Source organism: Gymnogyps californianus, chromosome 10 (assembly GCF_018139145.2).
Source record: "Gymnogyps californianus isolate 813 chromosome 10, ASM1813914v2, whole genome shotgun sequence".
In the NCBI taxonomy this organism is placed as follows: domain Eukaryota; kingdom Metazoa; phylum Chordata; class Aves; order Accipitriformes; family Cathartidae; genus Gymnogyps; species Gymnogyps californianus.
In genome coordinates this window covers 16747183-16762513 of record NC_059480.1, presented here as the reverse complement: position 1 = coordinate 16762513, position 15331 = coordinate 16747183, and the positions used below count along the sequence as shown (strand labels likewise).

Here is a 15331-nt window from a genome sequence, read left to right as displayed (position 1 = left end):
CATTGTCTTTTTTCCAGGCTGAAAAGTCGTCATCTACTGCTGTTCTACAGGAAGGCATTGAAAGGGTTTGCTCATTCTTGTCACCTTTCTCTGAACTTTGTTCCCCTCCCATCTCTTTGAGGTGGGGGACCAGGGCTACACATAGAATTTAGGGCATTAGACATATGATTTTTCTGCTAACCTCTCCCTAATCTAACCTTTGCCTTTCTGTACTCCATTTTCTAGCCTTTGCTTTTGATGTCTTCAATTGTTTCATATGTCGTTTGTACCCGGAGGCTACTTCTGGGGCACAACCACGTCTGCTCATTTAAGTGCTACACACTGTACAACTGCTGCTTCTTAAGTATGTGGGGAAGCCTTCTATGTTCTGAGCTTCCATGCTACTTGATGAGACCTTTAATTCCTCTCTACTACTGTCTGTGACCGGTCACTGGGAACTGAGTGCATGGTGCAACCTGGTTAAATGCTATGAACCTTTTCTCCAGTGTGTCACACTTCAGTGCAGTTACTATCTCAGTTAGAGGTCCTAAATGTCACTGTGCATAGCAGGATCAGATCCACAAGAGGAGGAGCAGTCTTTGTGTAGAGCGTGAGACCATCAGAGACGATGTAGCCTTGTACAAGTTAGAGCCAGCTGCACTGTAACGAATCTGGTGATTTTTATCATGTTATAGCAGTCCCTCCAAAAAAGTCTTGGTCTGGGTGTTGCTAGAGCCTGTCTCCTCGTGATGGCTTGCTGCCCTACGAATCGCCTGTTATGTGCAAGCTCTTTTCCCAGCTTGGCTGTTGATCCACTGTGTGACTGTGAGAAGCTTTACTCCTTTCTGTTTCAGTCACCGATGTAAAGAGGGGTATATCCTTTGCAAATCTCCTTCCTCCTGGTGTGACACACATGTAGTGGTGCTGAGATTATGCTGTGCATCCTCCACTGTGAAGGCAAAGCCGTGGCTAGCCAGCCTGTGCTAACGTTACTTCTGTAACACCCCTGTGCATCTCTTTGCCTCTAGCCGCAGTACACAAACCTGGGGCTCCTGAACAGCATGGACCAGCAGATCCAGAATGGCTCTTCCTCTACCAGCCCCTACAACACGGAGCACGCGCAGAACAGTGTCACGGCCCCCTCGCCTTACGCCCAGCCCAGCTCAACTTTTGACGCCCTCTCGCCCTCCCCAGCCATCCCTTCCAACACAGACTACCCAGGACCTCACAGCTTTGATGTATCATTTCAACAGTCCAGCACAGCAAAGTCAGCAACGTGGACGGTAAGGACGCAGCATCGCTTTGCTCCTTCTCTGGCTTCGGTCCCGATGCCAGTAGTGACATTATTCATATGATACATATCCAGGCTTGTGCAAGAATGGAGTGACCCATGTCCTCTTTAGTGCATGACATGTCACATAGAAGGGAGAGATTTACCTTGGCCGCTCTGGGAGGGTGTGGTGGGAATTTAACCCTCAATAATATCAGTAAATCCCAGGTGAATAAAATGCCTTGCAAAAAGATAGTCGCCTAAAGACCATGTGTGATGAAACAGTGGCTCTCCATTTGGGTCTAGCAGGTATGCTGGAGTAAAACATGAGGTGGCATAATCATGGCTTCAGCGCTTCCCTTGGCTTTCTTCAGCATCCATGGGTTTGTGTGAGGTTTGGCATGCGAGGCCGTGCCAGCAGGATGGAGGTGGTTCTCCTTGCTCTGACCCATGGAGTGTGGGGCTTTCTCTTTCTTCGTGTCCTTCCCCTCTTGCAGCTGGTGTGGGCACTCCGGTGTCACCAGCTCGGGTCAGCCCTGCGGTATTTGGGTTATTTTTGTGTGTGTGTGTATATATATTAATTAATTTGTTCTTGCTGTCAGAATAGTACCTTTCTTGTAAAAAAAAAAAAACAAAAAAAACAAAAAAAAAAACAAACAAAAAAAACCCCCACAAAAACGTATGGAGCTTGAAACTTGAAGCCCAGCTCTTGATTTTTGGTGGAGCTGGCTTGACTGTTCAAGCTCTATAAACTTTGTAGCCCAGGACACAGCACTGCTGGAGCTGTACGTCCTGTTGTGGTTTAGGGCTCTAGAGTAGAGATGTTTGCAGTGGAGAATATTGCTGTCTTAAAGATGTTCAATATTTGCCTTCCTCTCCTCCAGGCACTTGGAGTAGGTGTAGTGAATAATGTCTTACCCCATGTTACCCGAATAAAAGCAGGGACTCAATTTTTTTTTTTTTTTTAAAGCAAAAAGAATACACTTTTTACCAAAAGCTAAGAGCATTAAAATAGTGTGGGTGTTTTTCTTTTTTTAATCTGAGGCACTGCTTCGGTCTCAAATTTAAATACAATCTAGCTGGAATTGCAGCTAACAAACAAACTCCCAGGCACTGCTGCCAGCAAAGCAGTGGAGCCCATGTGCTCCACTCTGGAAAAAGATGCCACATAACAATAAATTACTGTAAATTTGCATCCTTTATATTTTAAAAGCCTTTTCCAGTAAAATTTGTCTAAAACTGATAACAGTAACTTTGTTCAGAAAAATGTGTTAGATGAATGGAGTTAAAATGTGATAGGTCTGCTCAAGACCAAATTTTTCATTTGTTTATGTGTAAAAGGGTGAAGGATTTTTAAGTGAGGTTGAAATTGCACCTTTTCCTTATTGGCATTGGGAGTGATGCCCTGCTGTAGTTTACGCTTGTTTTCGTGTTCAGGTTTCTCCCCTTAAACTACACATAGTATTTATTGTCACTTCCCTTTAGGTAAGGAAATTATCGGTCAGCTCTACTTTCCATTTCTCAGAGCAAGAAAATGCTGCCCTTGGATTTTTGCAGGCTGTTCTGGAGAGGGTCCTTTGAAGGAGATACGAAAAGACGTTCTCTTTTGATACGTATGGTACAAAGAATTATCTAACGCAGCTGCAGGGAACCAGAGCGTTTGATGCTGTCCTTTCAACTACGAAAAGCGGTCTTTTGAAATGAGGTTTGAACGTATGTAGTAGGCTGTTCCAGCAGAGCTGAAGACGAGTGAGCTACTCGCAAGCTTAAAGTTAAGCAAGCACTTGAGATGTTTCACTGTAGTGATAGTGGCTTTTTGGGGTAGAATTGGAGGCTGAGTTTTAATGTGGATCTGGGTAGTAGTCAAAGATCACATGCTGGCTTTAAAAAAAAAAACCAAACAAACCAATAAAATTACTCCTTGGTGACTACAGTCACCAAATGTTGCAGCCTGGGGGAAGGCACATTTAGTCTCCCCTCCTTTTCTTTTGCCCTGGTGTGGACCATGCTACCAACAGATGAAGGTGCGGTCTCTGTACCTGTTGCAGTCTCTCTAGGTATAAGTCCATGTATTTTACTAAAGGAATGGGCTCCCAAACAGCGCTCTGATCAGGGAGGAGTGAGCGTGGTCCAGGTGTCCCTGCACTGAGCCAAGTGACCTAGATTTAGCTGCTTGTGCAGGAGCTGGCAGTGTGCTGCATGTTCGCAGTGGATGATGACAGTCTTGCGGTGGTGGCTGGGGACCTTCAATCAATATGCCTTTCACAGTAGAGCATCTTTCCATCTTCGGAGCTCTGCCCTTCTGCTAATTAATCCACCAACTCATTTCACATGGGCTCTTGAGCGGTTGGTAATATGCGTTCGACAGCTTTATCAGTGGGGTGGGTGGGGAAGGACGTGAAGGCTCTCTTTCCCGCTGCCGTCCTGAGAAATGTGGAAACATGCATGAAATGTTGATGAAAGGAGGAGTGATTGCCCCATCCTCGCAGCAAGAGCAAGTTCTCGGAGTTGCTCATCCCCCCCACGTGACTTCATACGCTTTGATTAATGCCTGTCGTATATTTTTTTTAAAGATGGATTAGGAACTTACCCAACTGGAAGAGTTTCTTCCACTGCAGTGACCTATTAAAAGTTTAATTACTTGATGGCCCCACCCTTATTAAGAGTCCAAAACTTGAAAGCCTTGTTTCTTAGTTCTTTTTTTCCCCTCTTGCCATTCCCCAGGGTAACAGTATTAAGTAAGGAAATCCATGGTGTCGCACTTCCCCTATTTGGGAGAGGATGAACCAGGCTGATCCACCTTGCCCTGCTGGGAAGGCTCGATGATGACTGGCAGGGGATCTGCTGTTCTGGCTGACAGCGCACTTCACCGGAGCTCCTCTGAGCTTCTGGGTTGAGTCATGTTAGATTAAGTCATGGGAGCGAAGGTTGTGGGCTTGGTAAGAGGACTGGGTTATTTCTCTAAAAAGCAAGAGCTGCTTTCATGGGAGGATTAGAGACCTGTGAAGGTGCTTTAGATTTCTCGGTCGCTTTGTGCATTTAGCTCCCAATCTGCGTGCTTTGGAAGCAATAATTTGGAATCACGTGTAGATCCCAAGGTTACTTCTGTTGGAGGTGGGGGAAAGGGGAGAGGGTCCTCGCTGAGTACCTAAATGCTATGTCTCTGAAAACAGCCCTGGAATCATATTTTTCTCCTAAAACCTTCCCCCCCCAAGTTTTGCAGACTCTTTCTATGGGGCAGGTTTATTGTCCTAGGACAGTGGGCACCCTTTGCCAAATCAGCAGTATTTGTATAGGATAGGCTGGGAGGGAGATGAAGGTAACATCAGGATTGCTTCTCTGCTCAGGTTTGTGATGGGCTCCTAATTAAAGGGGAAAAAAAAGAAAAAAAAAAAGCCAAAAATTGCAGAGAGAAACACTAGCTGCTGCTAGGTGAGAGGGTGATTTCATATGTATGAGCAGTTCACTTTGAAAATATTACAAATTTTCTCTCTGAAGTCTTTCATGACCTTAAGTAGGAATTCCAGTAAAACATGCTGTCTAATCAGGTTAGGTCTTCATTTGTATGCAATGTTGAACTAATTAATGATGACAAATTGAGATTGGATTGCAGAGGACTTTATAAGCATCCTTGATTATTTTTTTTAATTAATGATCTGAGAACACAAGAATATAAGCAGGTTAATCAGTCTTTTCAGAAGGAAAATTTTTAACAATTGAAACTCTACTGAAGTGTTTAAAAACAAAAGCCTTAATAGTCTAAATTGAACAAAGTTTCTCACATGCATACTCATAGTGCTATAAAACCTTCTTGAAAACCACACTGCGAAGGAACAAGCAGTTATCATTTGTAATTCTGAGATAGAGAGCATGTTGTTGAGGTTGAGCGAGAAGCCCTATGAATTGGGTGAAGTAAGAACTTACGCAGAACTGTGTCTCATTTATTGTGGGATATTTCCTCCGCGAGAATTCCCATATTCCCATGTCTTGCAATATCTCCTCCCATTTCTGCAGCAGAAGAAAACAAGGCATTTCAAAAGTGTGCCACCTCAGATTTTTTTTTTTCTTTGTGGAAGTAAGTTGTGTGCCGATCTTCCCCACCCACTCTGAGTGCAAATAAATAAATAAACAACTGCACTGACTTTTCCCCCTAAAAAAAGATTTGGCAATCACCTGTCACTAGCAGAACCTGTTACATGGGGAAGAACATGATTGCAGTAGGAAAGTAAAAATTAAAATTGTATGTCAAGGTAAGTAAAAGTTAACATTACTGCCAAATGCGAGCTATCAAAAAATGAATCGGATCCACCCATCCCCATAAGCAAGATACCACCTTATAAGTCATGAGACTCTTTTAAAAAGACAAACAGGTTCTTCTTATTCTCCCCCAGGTTTTTGAGCCTTTAGGGTGCATCTACTAAATCTTTTAAAGTGTTTCTTGGTAGTCACGAGGGTTAAGGAAAAAGAAGGCAGAAATTGCTTTAAGTTTTTAAATGAAAACTGAAATTTATTTGCAAATTTTTGATTCTGCTGAAGACAGACACCCAGCCCTGCAAGACTTGCATAATTCAGGTGTTGGCAATACCTGAGTTTAGCAGTTTATTCCCATGCCCTGCAGTAGGTTGGAGCTGAGCTGGGTTGGTCCTTGCAGGGCTTTGTTATGAAACACGGAGCTCTGCAAAGCTGCAGTCTGTGTTCCAGTCAGGCTCGCTGGTTCTCCTGTTCTCAATAAACTCAGCTGTACCTACAGCTATAAGAAAATGCTCACATTTTGGACTCTCTTTGCTAGCAAAGCTGGATAACAGCCTGTGCAACATGCATGAAAGCAAGTGAATGGATTGTGCTGGCTGGGGTTAGTGGATTTGGAAAAGCTACATTTTAAGGAAGGTGAAAGGAATGCACTTAAATTAGTCCACGCGAGCAATAACAGGTTTCTGTGGTTGAGAGTACAGATTCCTTGGCTGGGCTATCAGTCTTTTTATTTCAGATTGATTCATTCCATTTTCATTTTAAAAATATTCTGTGTCTTGAACCACCTGGTAAAATTGGGAAATTTTTTTCCCAAGCTCTATAAAATGAATTAGAAAACAGTGCACAAACATAGTGAAGCAGTGAGACGGCAATTAGATGTGCACATCGCCTTGACTCAACTGTCCTTAATTATGTGTTCAGTGTTCTCTTAAATAATCTGTTCAAATAGCGCATTGTTTCAATAACACTGGTAACGTCCAGTATTGTCCTGGCTGCTGATTATCTTTCTGCATCATACATGAAAACTTTTTTTTAAAGACTGGTGACTCTCCCAATGAACATACATTTGGGGCTGTGCTAAGTGTTCATGTGAAATCTTAGCTTTGTTATTCCTTGGTGGTGTGTTGGTCAGTGCAATCTGAGCTTTCCAGTTTCACCCTTTAACATTATTTTTAAAGCTGTCAGGAGAAAGGGAGTGGAAGTGGTCTTGTTACAGGATTTTTAATTTCCCTACCCTCAGAGGCTCCTAGTCAGCAATGATGTAGGCTTTAGCTGTTTGCACGGGGCAGCTGAGAAGGGTCCTTGTACGACACTCATTTGTGTAGAGGGTCTGCAGACCTCACCAAGCACTGAAATTGGTCACCTGCTGGCCACTCTGCTAATCCTTTCATGCCTCTAAATGCAGGCTTTCTCTTCAGCCCAGCTGGTTGCCCAGCAAAGTTAATTTTGCTGATGATAACCTCCCTTGTTACAGCAGGAGTGAGGAAGGGAAATGATGCCTGTAATCCAAACAGAGAGAAGAGATCTGGAAGAAGGCAGCAGAGGAGGAGATGGGGTTGCAGCCTTTGGATGCACACGCTGTAGGCTGCGAGAGCTGATGCAATGGTGTGAGCTCAGGGCTTGGCTCTTCACTGATCTCAGCGAGGCAGGAGCGCTTCCATATTTGGGCATTTGTCTCGGGTGAGAAGTGGTTAAGATTTGGCTTCCTCAAGCTCTCTGCAGCCCTGCCTGCCTGAAGAGGCTGTTCCCAGCGTGCGCTGCCTCTCAGCATGGAGCAGGCAGGGAGGCAGGGTGGGTGTTGATTGCCATCATCATTCCCGTGCGTGGAGAGGTTGTGATTGTGCTTTCCTGCTTGAAGAGCTTGTGAAGTGTGTTTCCCTCTGTATGATATTACAGGGCCTAACACTAAGGCTGTTGAGGCATATGTAACTTGTCCTAGGTCATCTACTTGGAAAGAGAGGAGCCAGGCTTGTTGTCTTTGAAGGAGGTGCCTTTCTCACGGTGTTTGCAAGCTAGCAAAGCTGGGAAGAACCAGTTCACCTGTGAGAACCAGCCAGGAGGGGCCTGCTGGCTTCTGTTTGGGTTTTTATGCTTGAGTAAAAGGAGATCTGAGTGCATTAGGTTCCCATTAGAATGTAATTGTGCTTTTTCCCCCTAATCTTTGTCACGTATGTTTTGTTTAGCAGTTATCTTCTTCTGTTACTCCTTACAAGCAGCTGTACAGATCTGTGTAATAGTTTCCAGAAAATGTCTTATGATATGAGCTGTCTTGGTTTTTTTTCTTTTCCTTTTTGTATCCCTTACTGTTTTGTAAATCCTACCAAGGCGATATAGCCTCCCTATACGAATTCCCTCTAGGAACTGCAGTTTTGCTATATGCTCTCTTAGACCAGCGCCCTCCGCGATGACAGAGCTGCGCTGTGGTGTAAGACCATGCTGTAAGGGGCAGTCTGTACCCCACACAGCTAGCGATGCCCAGGAAGGATGAGAAGGGAAGTTATTTACTTATTGTATGAATTGGTGTTTGCCAGCGCTGGGAACAGAAAATTTGGGTCTCCTGCCTTGCAATGGTTGTGTGCTCTGCTCTTCAAACAGCACAGTCGGTGTTGGGCACCCCGCATGAGAGAAAGCAGGCTTCAGATGGTGTGAATGTCCTTCTCTTTCAACTAGGATTTAGCCTCTTGGTTGCTGTTTGTGGCTGATTCTCTCCCAGTGTAACAGGAGACCAGTTAGAGCTTACTACAGGTCTCCCAGGATCTGCAAGTGAAAACCACCAAGACATTAGGGTCAGACATAGGAGGATGGAGAAAGTAGTCATGGGGAGGGGTTGTGTCCTCCACAGGGGCAGAAGATCCCTCTGCTGTTTTGCACAAGCAATTTCTAGTTGTACTGGCATCTCACTTTTTTCTTTTTTCCCCTTCAGAAACTTTGTTTTAAGATTTTAGTTATTTTTGAAGAAAAATTCAGAGGGAGAGAATTAAGTGCAAGAAACTTTTTTTGGTTCTTAATGAGATTTTTTTTTGTCTACGTGAAGAGGAAAAAGTGTTAATTAAACATAATTTTCATCAATGCAACTTGCACAAAAAAGCCCCACCTACTTTCATGAGAAAGGAATAAAGAGAATCATAATCCTGGATTAGGTATCTTTCACTACACATATATAAAAACAACACCGTGTGAAAAGGGGGAAAATATATATGTATACACACACACACCAAACATACCAATGCGCCTCCAGCAGTATTACCAAAGGAATTAACTTTACAAGAAACAGCCAGAGCCTGGAAAGAAGCCATTTTTCAAATAAAGGCTGAATGAGACTTGTGGTTTCTGAGAACTATGAGAAGGAAGGGTTAAAAAAACATTTACAGATAAGAATAGCTGATGTTGGGAGATGAGTGAACATCTTGAAGTAGGGGAGGGTCACTATTTAAATCACCTTTTCTTTTTTTTTCCTCCTCTTAGTTAAAAATTGGCTTCTACTAAGAACAACATGTAGGATTAATGTAGTACTTTAAATCTTCAAAGTGCTGCACAAACATTACTTCCCTAATCAGCAAATATCTTTGCTTGGTAGGCAAATCAGGAGTGTAGTCACCATTTTAGAGAAGGGAAACCAACACGCCAGAAGTGCCAAAATTTCCAAACTAGTAGTTTTTTGGAGTGGGGTTTTGGTGCCCCCCCCCCCCTTTTTTTTTTTTTTGATGCTTTGGGTTTTTTGTAGCGTTCAGCATGGGGACTGCCTTCAGGCTGGCTTGTAAAAGCTGCTGAGCTCTCCTGGATTTCACAAGTGCTAAGCATGCAAAGCAGCCCGGCAGAGCTCAAACGAGGCATCGGCAGAGTCGCCTCCTTACCTTTCTAAAGGTCATGGCAAGCTGGGCCAGAAGGGAGGCAGCGTGCTCCGGGCAAGGAAGGTTTCCTAAAAAGTTGCCGGTTTCCCCCATACCATTGAGCTGTATAACTTAAACTGCATCAACGGGGCACTGTTAGAAGATATTTCAACCCTACAAAAAAAATGTGCAAAAAATATTTGAGTGACTGTTTAATAATTTACTTCTGGGTAAAGATTTTCAGGTAGGCTAGTTCAAGAGGTATTTCTCACCTCGCAGACAAAGACTGCCCTTGGAGATGATCATTCCTTTCGTTAGGTCAACTGAAATATCACGGTTGTCATAGATATTATTTCCCTGCCAACTTCATGCAGAACAAGCAGCAGTTCGGCAGCGTGCTGAAGCGCAAGCATAATTTTGTGTGTGTTGCGTTGGTGGTGCTCTGTATGCTGAGGGTTCAGCTCCAGTGCTTGGCAGACCATACACTACGAAGAAATTCCTACTTTGTTTAAAAAAGAAGTGTCCTGGGTAGGGATGGCTTCTGTATAGAAAGAGCATGAACTTTATTATGCAATGGAAATCTTTTCATGAGGTTTTGCTATGTGCAGGTGTGTCAGATTTGTTACTGTAAACACAGTAGGATAGCTACCCAAGTAAGGGCTTAGATCCTCTTGCAAATAGACCTGAGTATTGATACAAACTTTATCATTTCCAGTTGTTAAAGATAACCCTTAAACATTGGAGCAAAACCCGGTGGAGCCACAGGAGGAGAGTGCTACTTCTCCCTCATTTTTTTAGATGTATTGTATGAGAGTGTCCTTTTTAAATAGAGCAAAGTATTACTTGTCTGATAAAAAGAAGTGTTTTATGATCTGCTGATACATGTTAGCTGCTGAAATTCATCTAATTCAGCTTTATAGAAAGCTGAAAAATGTGCTAGAGGAAACACAGGAAAGCAGCAGTCGAAGGCTGACCTGTCTTTCCTGAACGAATAAGACGGGACTTGGGCCTAAATTTTCTGGCTCTGTTGTTTTCCACGTTAGCCGTGATGGCCATGCTGCATTGGGGCTCTCCTCCCTGCCTGTTGTGTGCCCCAGGGTGCACCATGCTTTCCTCCTGGGGAGAGAAGCCACGCTGCCTGGAGATGCCCTGCTAGGGAGCAGCATCGACGAGCAGCGGATTTGGCTCCGAGCCCAGCCTCAGAGCTGCTCCTGCCCTGTGATTTAGATGTAATCTGGGTAATCATTCCATCTGCCTCCATTCCCCCTCTTCCCCCTTTGCACACACCCACCCTCAAATTTGAGACTGTGTCACCATGATCCCGTGTTGTAAAGCACTTAGACCCCTGATGTGAAATGCCTGGGGGGGACAGCTGGGGACTGCTGCTTGCTGTGCATCCTGTATCACTAACCTGAGCTTTCAGACCTCTTGTTTTGACTTATTTACAGGACATTAAAGTCTTTTTACAAACTAACTTTTGAAGGAACCAAAACGTATCTCCAGGCTAAAGCTTGAAACTGCTCGAGTGCCGGTTGGGTTATTGCTTCCCCCACTTGAGATCTCGAACTTTACCAGTGTCAGGCCCACCAGGTGTGAAAATTACTGATGCAGAGGCTGTTTGAGGGCTACGGCATGAAGGAAAGCCTCTTCCTGTTATGTAGCCAGAGCATGATGCTGTACCAGCACTGCTACATTAGCTGCGGTGCTGAGTCTCAGCAAACTCACCCTGCCACTTGTCGGGGCTTATTAGCTCAACCGCATGGCTGGGAGTTGACTTGCTCCTGACCTCCTTGCAATGGGAGCAGAGTGAGCACAGGTTTGCTATCAAACTTGCACCCAGAGCTCCTTGGGCTCCCCTTAAAATGCAGGGCTGGAAGGGATTCCCATGGGGAAGGGACGAGAGTGGTGCCGCTGGGCTTGGTGCCCAGTCTGGAGGGTGTTCGCGGAGCTGGCAGTGGGGCGGGCAGCACACCCGCTCTGTTTGCATTTGAGCATCAGCATTGCCATGGGTGGGAGAGGAGAAGTCTTCCTCTGAGATGTTTGTTGGGCGGCTGAGCACTGAATGACACCTGTTCATTAATCAGCGAGGTGGTGGCTGTTTTTGCGATAAGTTCCTTGTCTCCCGTCTCTTCTGCTGCAAACCGCTCATATTACTCATTCTTAGTCATTTTTTTTGACCCATCCTTGGTGTGTTTTTGTAGGCGTATGAGCAAAGGGGACTCCAACAAAAAACAGTCTGTGCATTTCTAGCTATCCTACTAAAATCTCTTGCAGTACTGGCACTTATAAAGGAAGTGGTGAGGCCCCTAGGAAAATCTTCAGAAGAGTCATCGTTAGTTCTGTAAGTTTTGACAAAGCATGTGGACTGATGACTTTGCAATGCAGTTTCTATAAGGAATTAATAAATCTGACCTTTATTTGGCATCCCCTTTGTGTGCTGACCTCTCTGAGTCATTTTTGCCGATTTCCTTTGCCATGCCTCTCAAAAGGGCTACTGAGGTTGGAGTCTGTCTTTCTGGGTTTATTTTTCAGCAGACTGATCTGTGCAAGATAAAGATGGGGAGAACTGGTTTGCACTGGTGCTGCTGGCATTCAGAGGGAGCACAGCAGCATCGTCCCTGGCCAACGGGAAGAGCAGTCTGCAGGCGAGCTGGGTTCCAGGTTGAATTTGCAGGGACACACGTTGAAAGAAAAACATTTCCGTGCTGAACATCTGACATCACAAGCGCAAAAGCACTCTGATGCTGTTAGCCACCCTGCTGATCGCAATCAGTTTAATGGGACTATTTTGTTTCAATACACGATATTCTGATTCGTGTTGTGCAACTTACTTTGCGGAAGCTTCCTAAACACAGAACTCATGGGGTCTTTCTCTTAAGTGGGGTAGCTTGGTGGCATTTTAAGGGTTGATAAAGCACGTGGCCAAGATTGACTCTGTTGGTTAGTGATTGGGAATGACTAACTTGTGACCGCTTCCCCCTCGGCCACACAGGTCTGAGCTGTTGCCAACCACACCCTTGCCTCTGGAAAGTCAGACTCCTGGGGTGCACCTTACCCTGGACCCCCCGGATCACGCCGCATCTGCAGTGTGACCCCAGCGTAACCTGCTCGCTGGGGAAGTCAGCATTTCTCTGCTCCCGGGAGAAGCAGGGCTGAGCGTGCAGGCAGGCGCTGACTGCCAGGGAGTGGTGCAGGATGGTCAGGTCTTCCTGCGTGCTGGGGGCTCTCTGGCTCTGTGCAGCATGCTGCCTTCAGCCTGCCTGGCATGGCTCAGCAAGGGTGTAACAGTTCACTCAGCTTTTTTTTTTTTTTTTTTTAATTTTTTTTTTCTTTTTCCATTGGCCATACCAATCTGATTACACCTTCGAGGGATCATCTGCCCCTAAAGCTTAATTAAGGAGCTCTTGTCTGACTCGTCACTGACTCACCTGCCACTGTATGAGCTCATGTCTGACTTGTCCTAGGAAGATAGTGAAATATGTCAGGCTTCTCTGAAATATAGCAGGTTTTTGTTTTATTGCACCCCTGACATTGCTGTTGGCTGCTGCAGAGGTGAACAGAAAGATGACTGCCCCAACTTGGTTACATTTATCTAAACTTAGTCGCTCGCCTCTTTGTGCCTTGAAAAACCAGATGGGGTTTTGCTTGCACAGCTGTAGGTATGTTAGAGTTAATAAAAAAAAAATTAAATAACCTTTTGAGTTTTGGCTTCAGGCAAAGTAGGTGAAATGATGTGTTTTGGAGATGAATGCTCTTGCAGGAGGCAAGATGTAGCTTGCAGGAGAACATCTGCAACCAATCCATTCTGTATGAGATGGGGCCAAGACTTGTTTGTATCTCAGTACCTGTTCAAACATGTTGTAGAACAGCAAAAAGAGGTTTTGAATGCATTGAGGAAGGGTGGGTAAGAAGGGAAAGAGACATCAAGCAGAATGTTTGCTTAATAGCTTTGATTTCTTCATTAAACTTTTAAGGACTTTAATAATTTGATTAGCTGCTTTCAGAGCACTGTAGAATCCTTTTTTTTTTTTTTTTCTTCCTTCTTTCTTAAAAGAAAAGAGAAGAAACCCTACTCATCTTGGTCCTGCAAAATGAGCTTGCTTTCTGGCCTGGAGCAAATCTGGTAACTGTTTGTTACCTTAGCGTATGCACTCTGAGGAGTGTCGGTGGAGGGATGTTCTGTAATACATTGATCAAAGAGTGTGCAGAGATTCAGTTACCAGGCTGACTGCCTGGACACCAGAATGTAGCTTGCTAGTCAAATGCTCCTTGCCAGCTACTCCCATCCTCTTTGTTCTGTAAGAACTGAATGTAGGATGAACATCTAGCAACTGCACTTTGCAGAGCTCATTTGCCTGCCTTTAATTGTGCACTTGAAATGCCTCTTTCTCAAGGCCTCTGGCAGCGTAGAACAGTTATATGACTCAGGAGCAGCTGAAGTGGTGAGGTTGGTAATAGAGGCTCTCATATTGAAGTTCTCATATCATCATACTGATGGTTCTCATCATCATACTGAGCTCTGCAGTTTTGTTTTGGTTTGTTTTGGTTTTTTTTTTAAGCCGACCCCCGAGATGCACATGCAGCTGTATTTCTGGTTTGCACATGTAACTAATGTGAGTTTTGAATGTGCAGACTGTGTGTGACTGGGATCTGTTGTCAGTGGAGTGTAGCAACTGTTGCTCAGATCTTTTTACTTGTCTTATGGGCTGGATTCCTTGCTGGGGAGCTGGGGGGAACTGATTTGGGCTGAATAAGGTGGAGAATGTGAACACAGTACCTCTAAAATCCTACCAGAGGAAAGGGGCATGCATTCAAAGTGCTGTTCTACATAGATGAGGTTGTAATACTACCTAGGTAGTATTTTGCCAGTGCTTAAAACCAGCAGGCTACAGTTCCCTGCCCCCGCCCCCCCCCCCCTTGCCTTGCACCAAATCCTGCTGTGACTTTGCCAAAAGTGCTTGCTTAAGCGAGGCAGCCCTGGTCATTTGCTTGTGTGTTGGGGCCTTGAAGAACATAAGCAAATTAAGGTTCTGCATCTGCAAACAAGATGCAGAAATGCCTGTCCTCTGCCTTTGATGTAGACCAGGCTTTTCCATTGTCCATTTGCTCGTCAGAGTGAGGTTACTCTTACTCTGTGTCTTCATGCATTTGTCAAGTCCCTAGTGACTCTCAGTGCTGTTGTTCACCTGTGTTCCCTGGCCAGCTACCAGGAAGGCCTCCTATGGCTTGTCCATGCTTGGCAGGTAGACATCCATGCCAGGGATAGCCTTAGGCTCCGTGCCACGCTGCATGGACTTGTCAGGCTGCACCAGAAAGAGAACTGCTGTGTCTGTGTGGTGCTGCAGCAACGGGTCGGGTTCATTAGCTCTGGCACGTTGCAACTTGAGCGTGACAGTCTGGGGGCTGTGCAGAGATGGCTTGGCCGTATCTGAACTCCTTTCTCCTGCGTGTCACATGCCGGGTTAGCACGTGGCAAGCGAGCAGTCCCTGCAGCTGCACTATGGGCATGCCTTTAGCAGGCCTTGAGCAAGAGCACTGGTTGCTTTTGCCTTGCCCTGCAAGGAGCGTGCTGACCTAGAGAGGCAGTCAGGGCTGTGTTCAGGTGCAGATTGTACCTCACTCCCCATGCTTAGGGCTTCAGACAAGAGTGCTTTAGGTGGCCCTCTTGTCCTTCCTTGAGTTTGCTCTGCTGGACTGCATGAAAAGCCTGATATGTAATTCAAGCTGCCTGAATGGGTCTCTGTCCTGATGTGCTGGTGACTCATGTAATCTTCCTTTTCTGCCTTCAGAGCTGTGTTGCCGTGACACTCTTGAGCAATAGCAGAGCTCATCTCTGGAGAAATCTTCTTTTGGAGAGAGTTTCCAAAATGGTTAGCTATCTGGGGTTTTGTTTCGGAGCTCCCATCCCAAAATCATGGAGGAAGGTGGCCAAAGCCCCATGGTGGGAATGACACTCTCTTACTCAAGCATTGGCTTAAGTCTCTGGTTTTATCCCTCTCCT

The 15331-nt window shown here is 45.1% G+C and overlaps 1 protein-coding gene across 2 annotated transcripts in view; it reads left to right on the top strand.

Moving 5' to 3' along the window:
- TP63 (tumor protein p63) overlaps positions 1-15331 on the top strand; it is a 107251-nt gene that overhangs the window by 54704 nt on the left and 37216 nt on the right. For both annotated transcript variants that reach the window (XM_050902359.1, XM_050902358.1), the window contains exon 4: positions 1008-1262. In XM_050902359.1, the coding sequence (XP_050758316.1) occupies positions 1008-1262 (255 nt within the window). The remainder of the gene's footprint in view (positions 1-1007; positions 1263-15331) is intronic.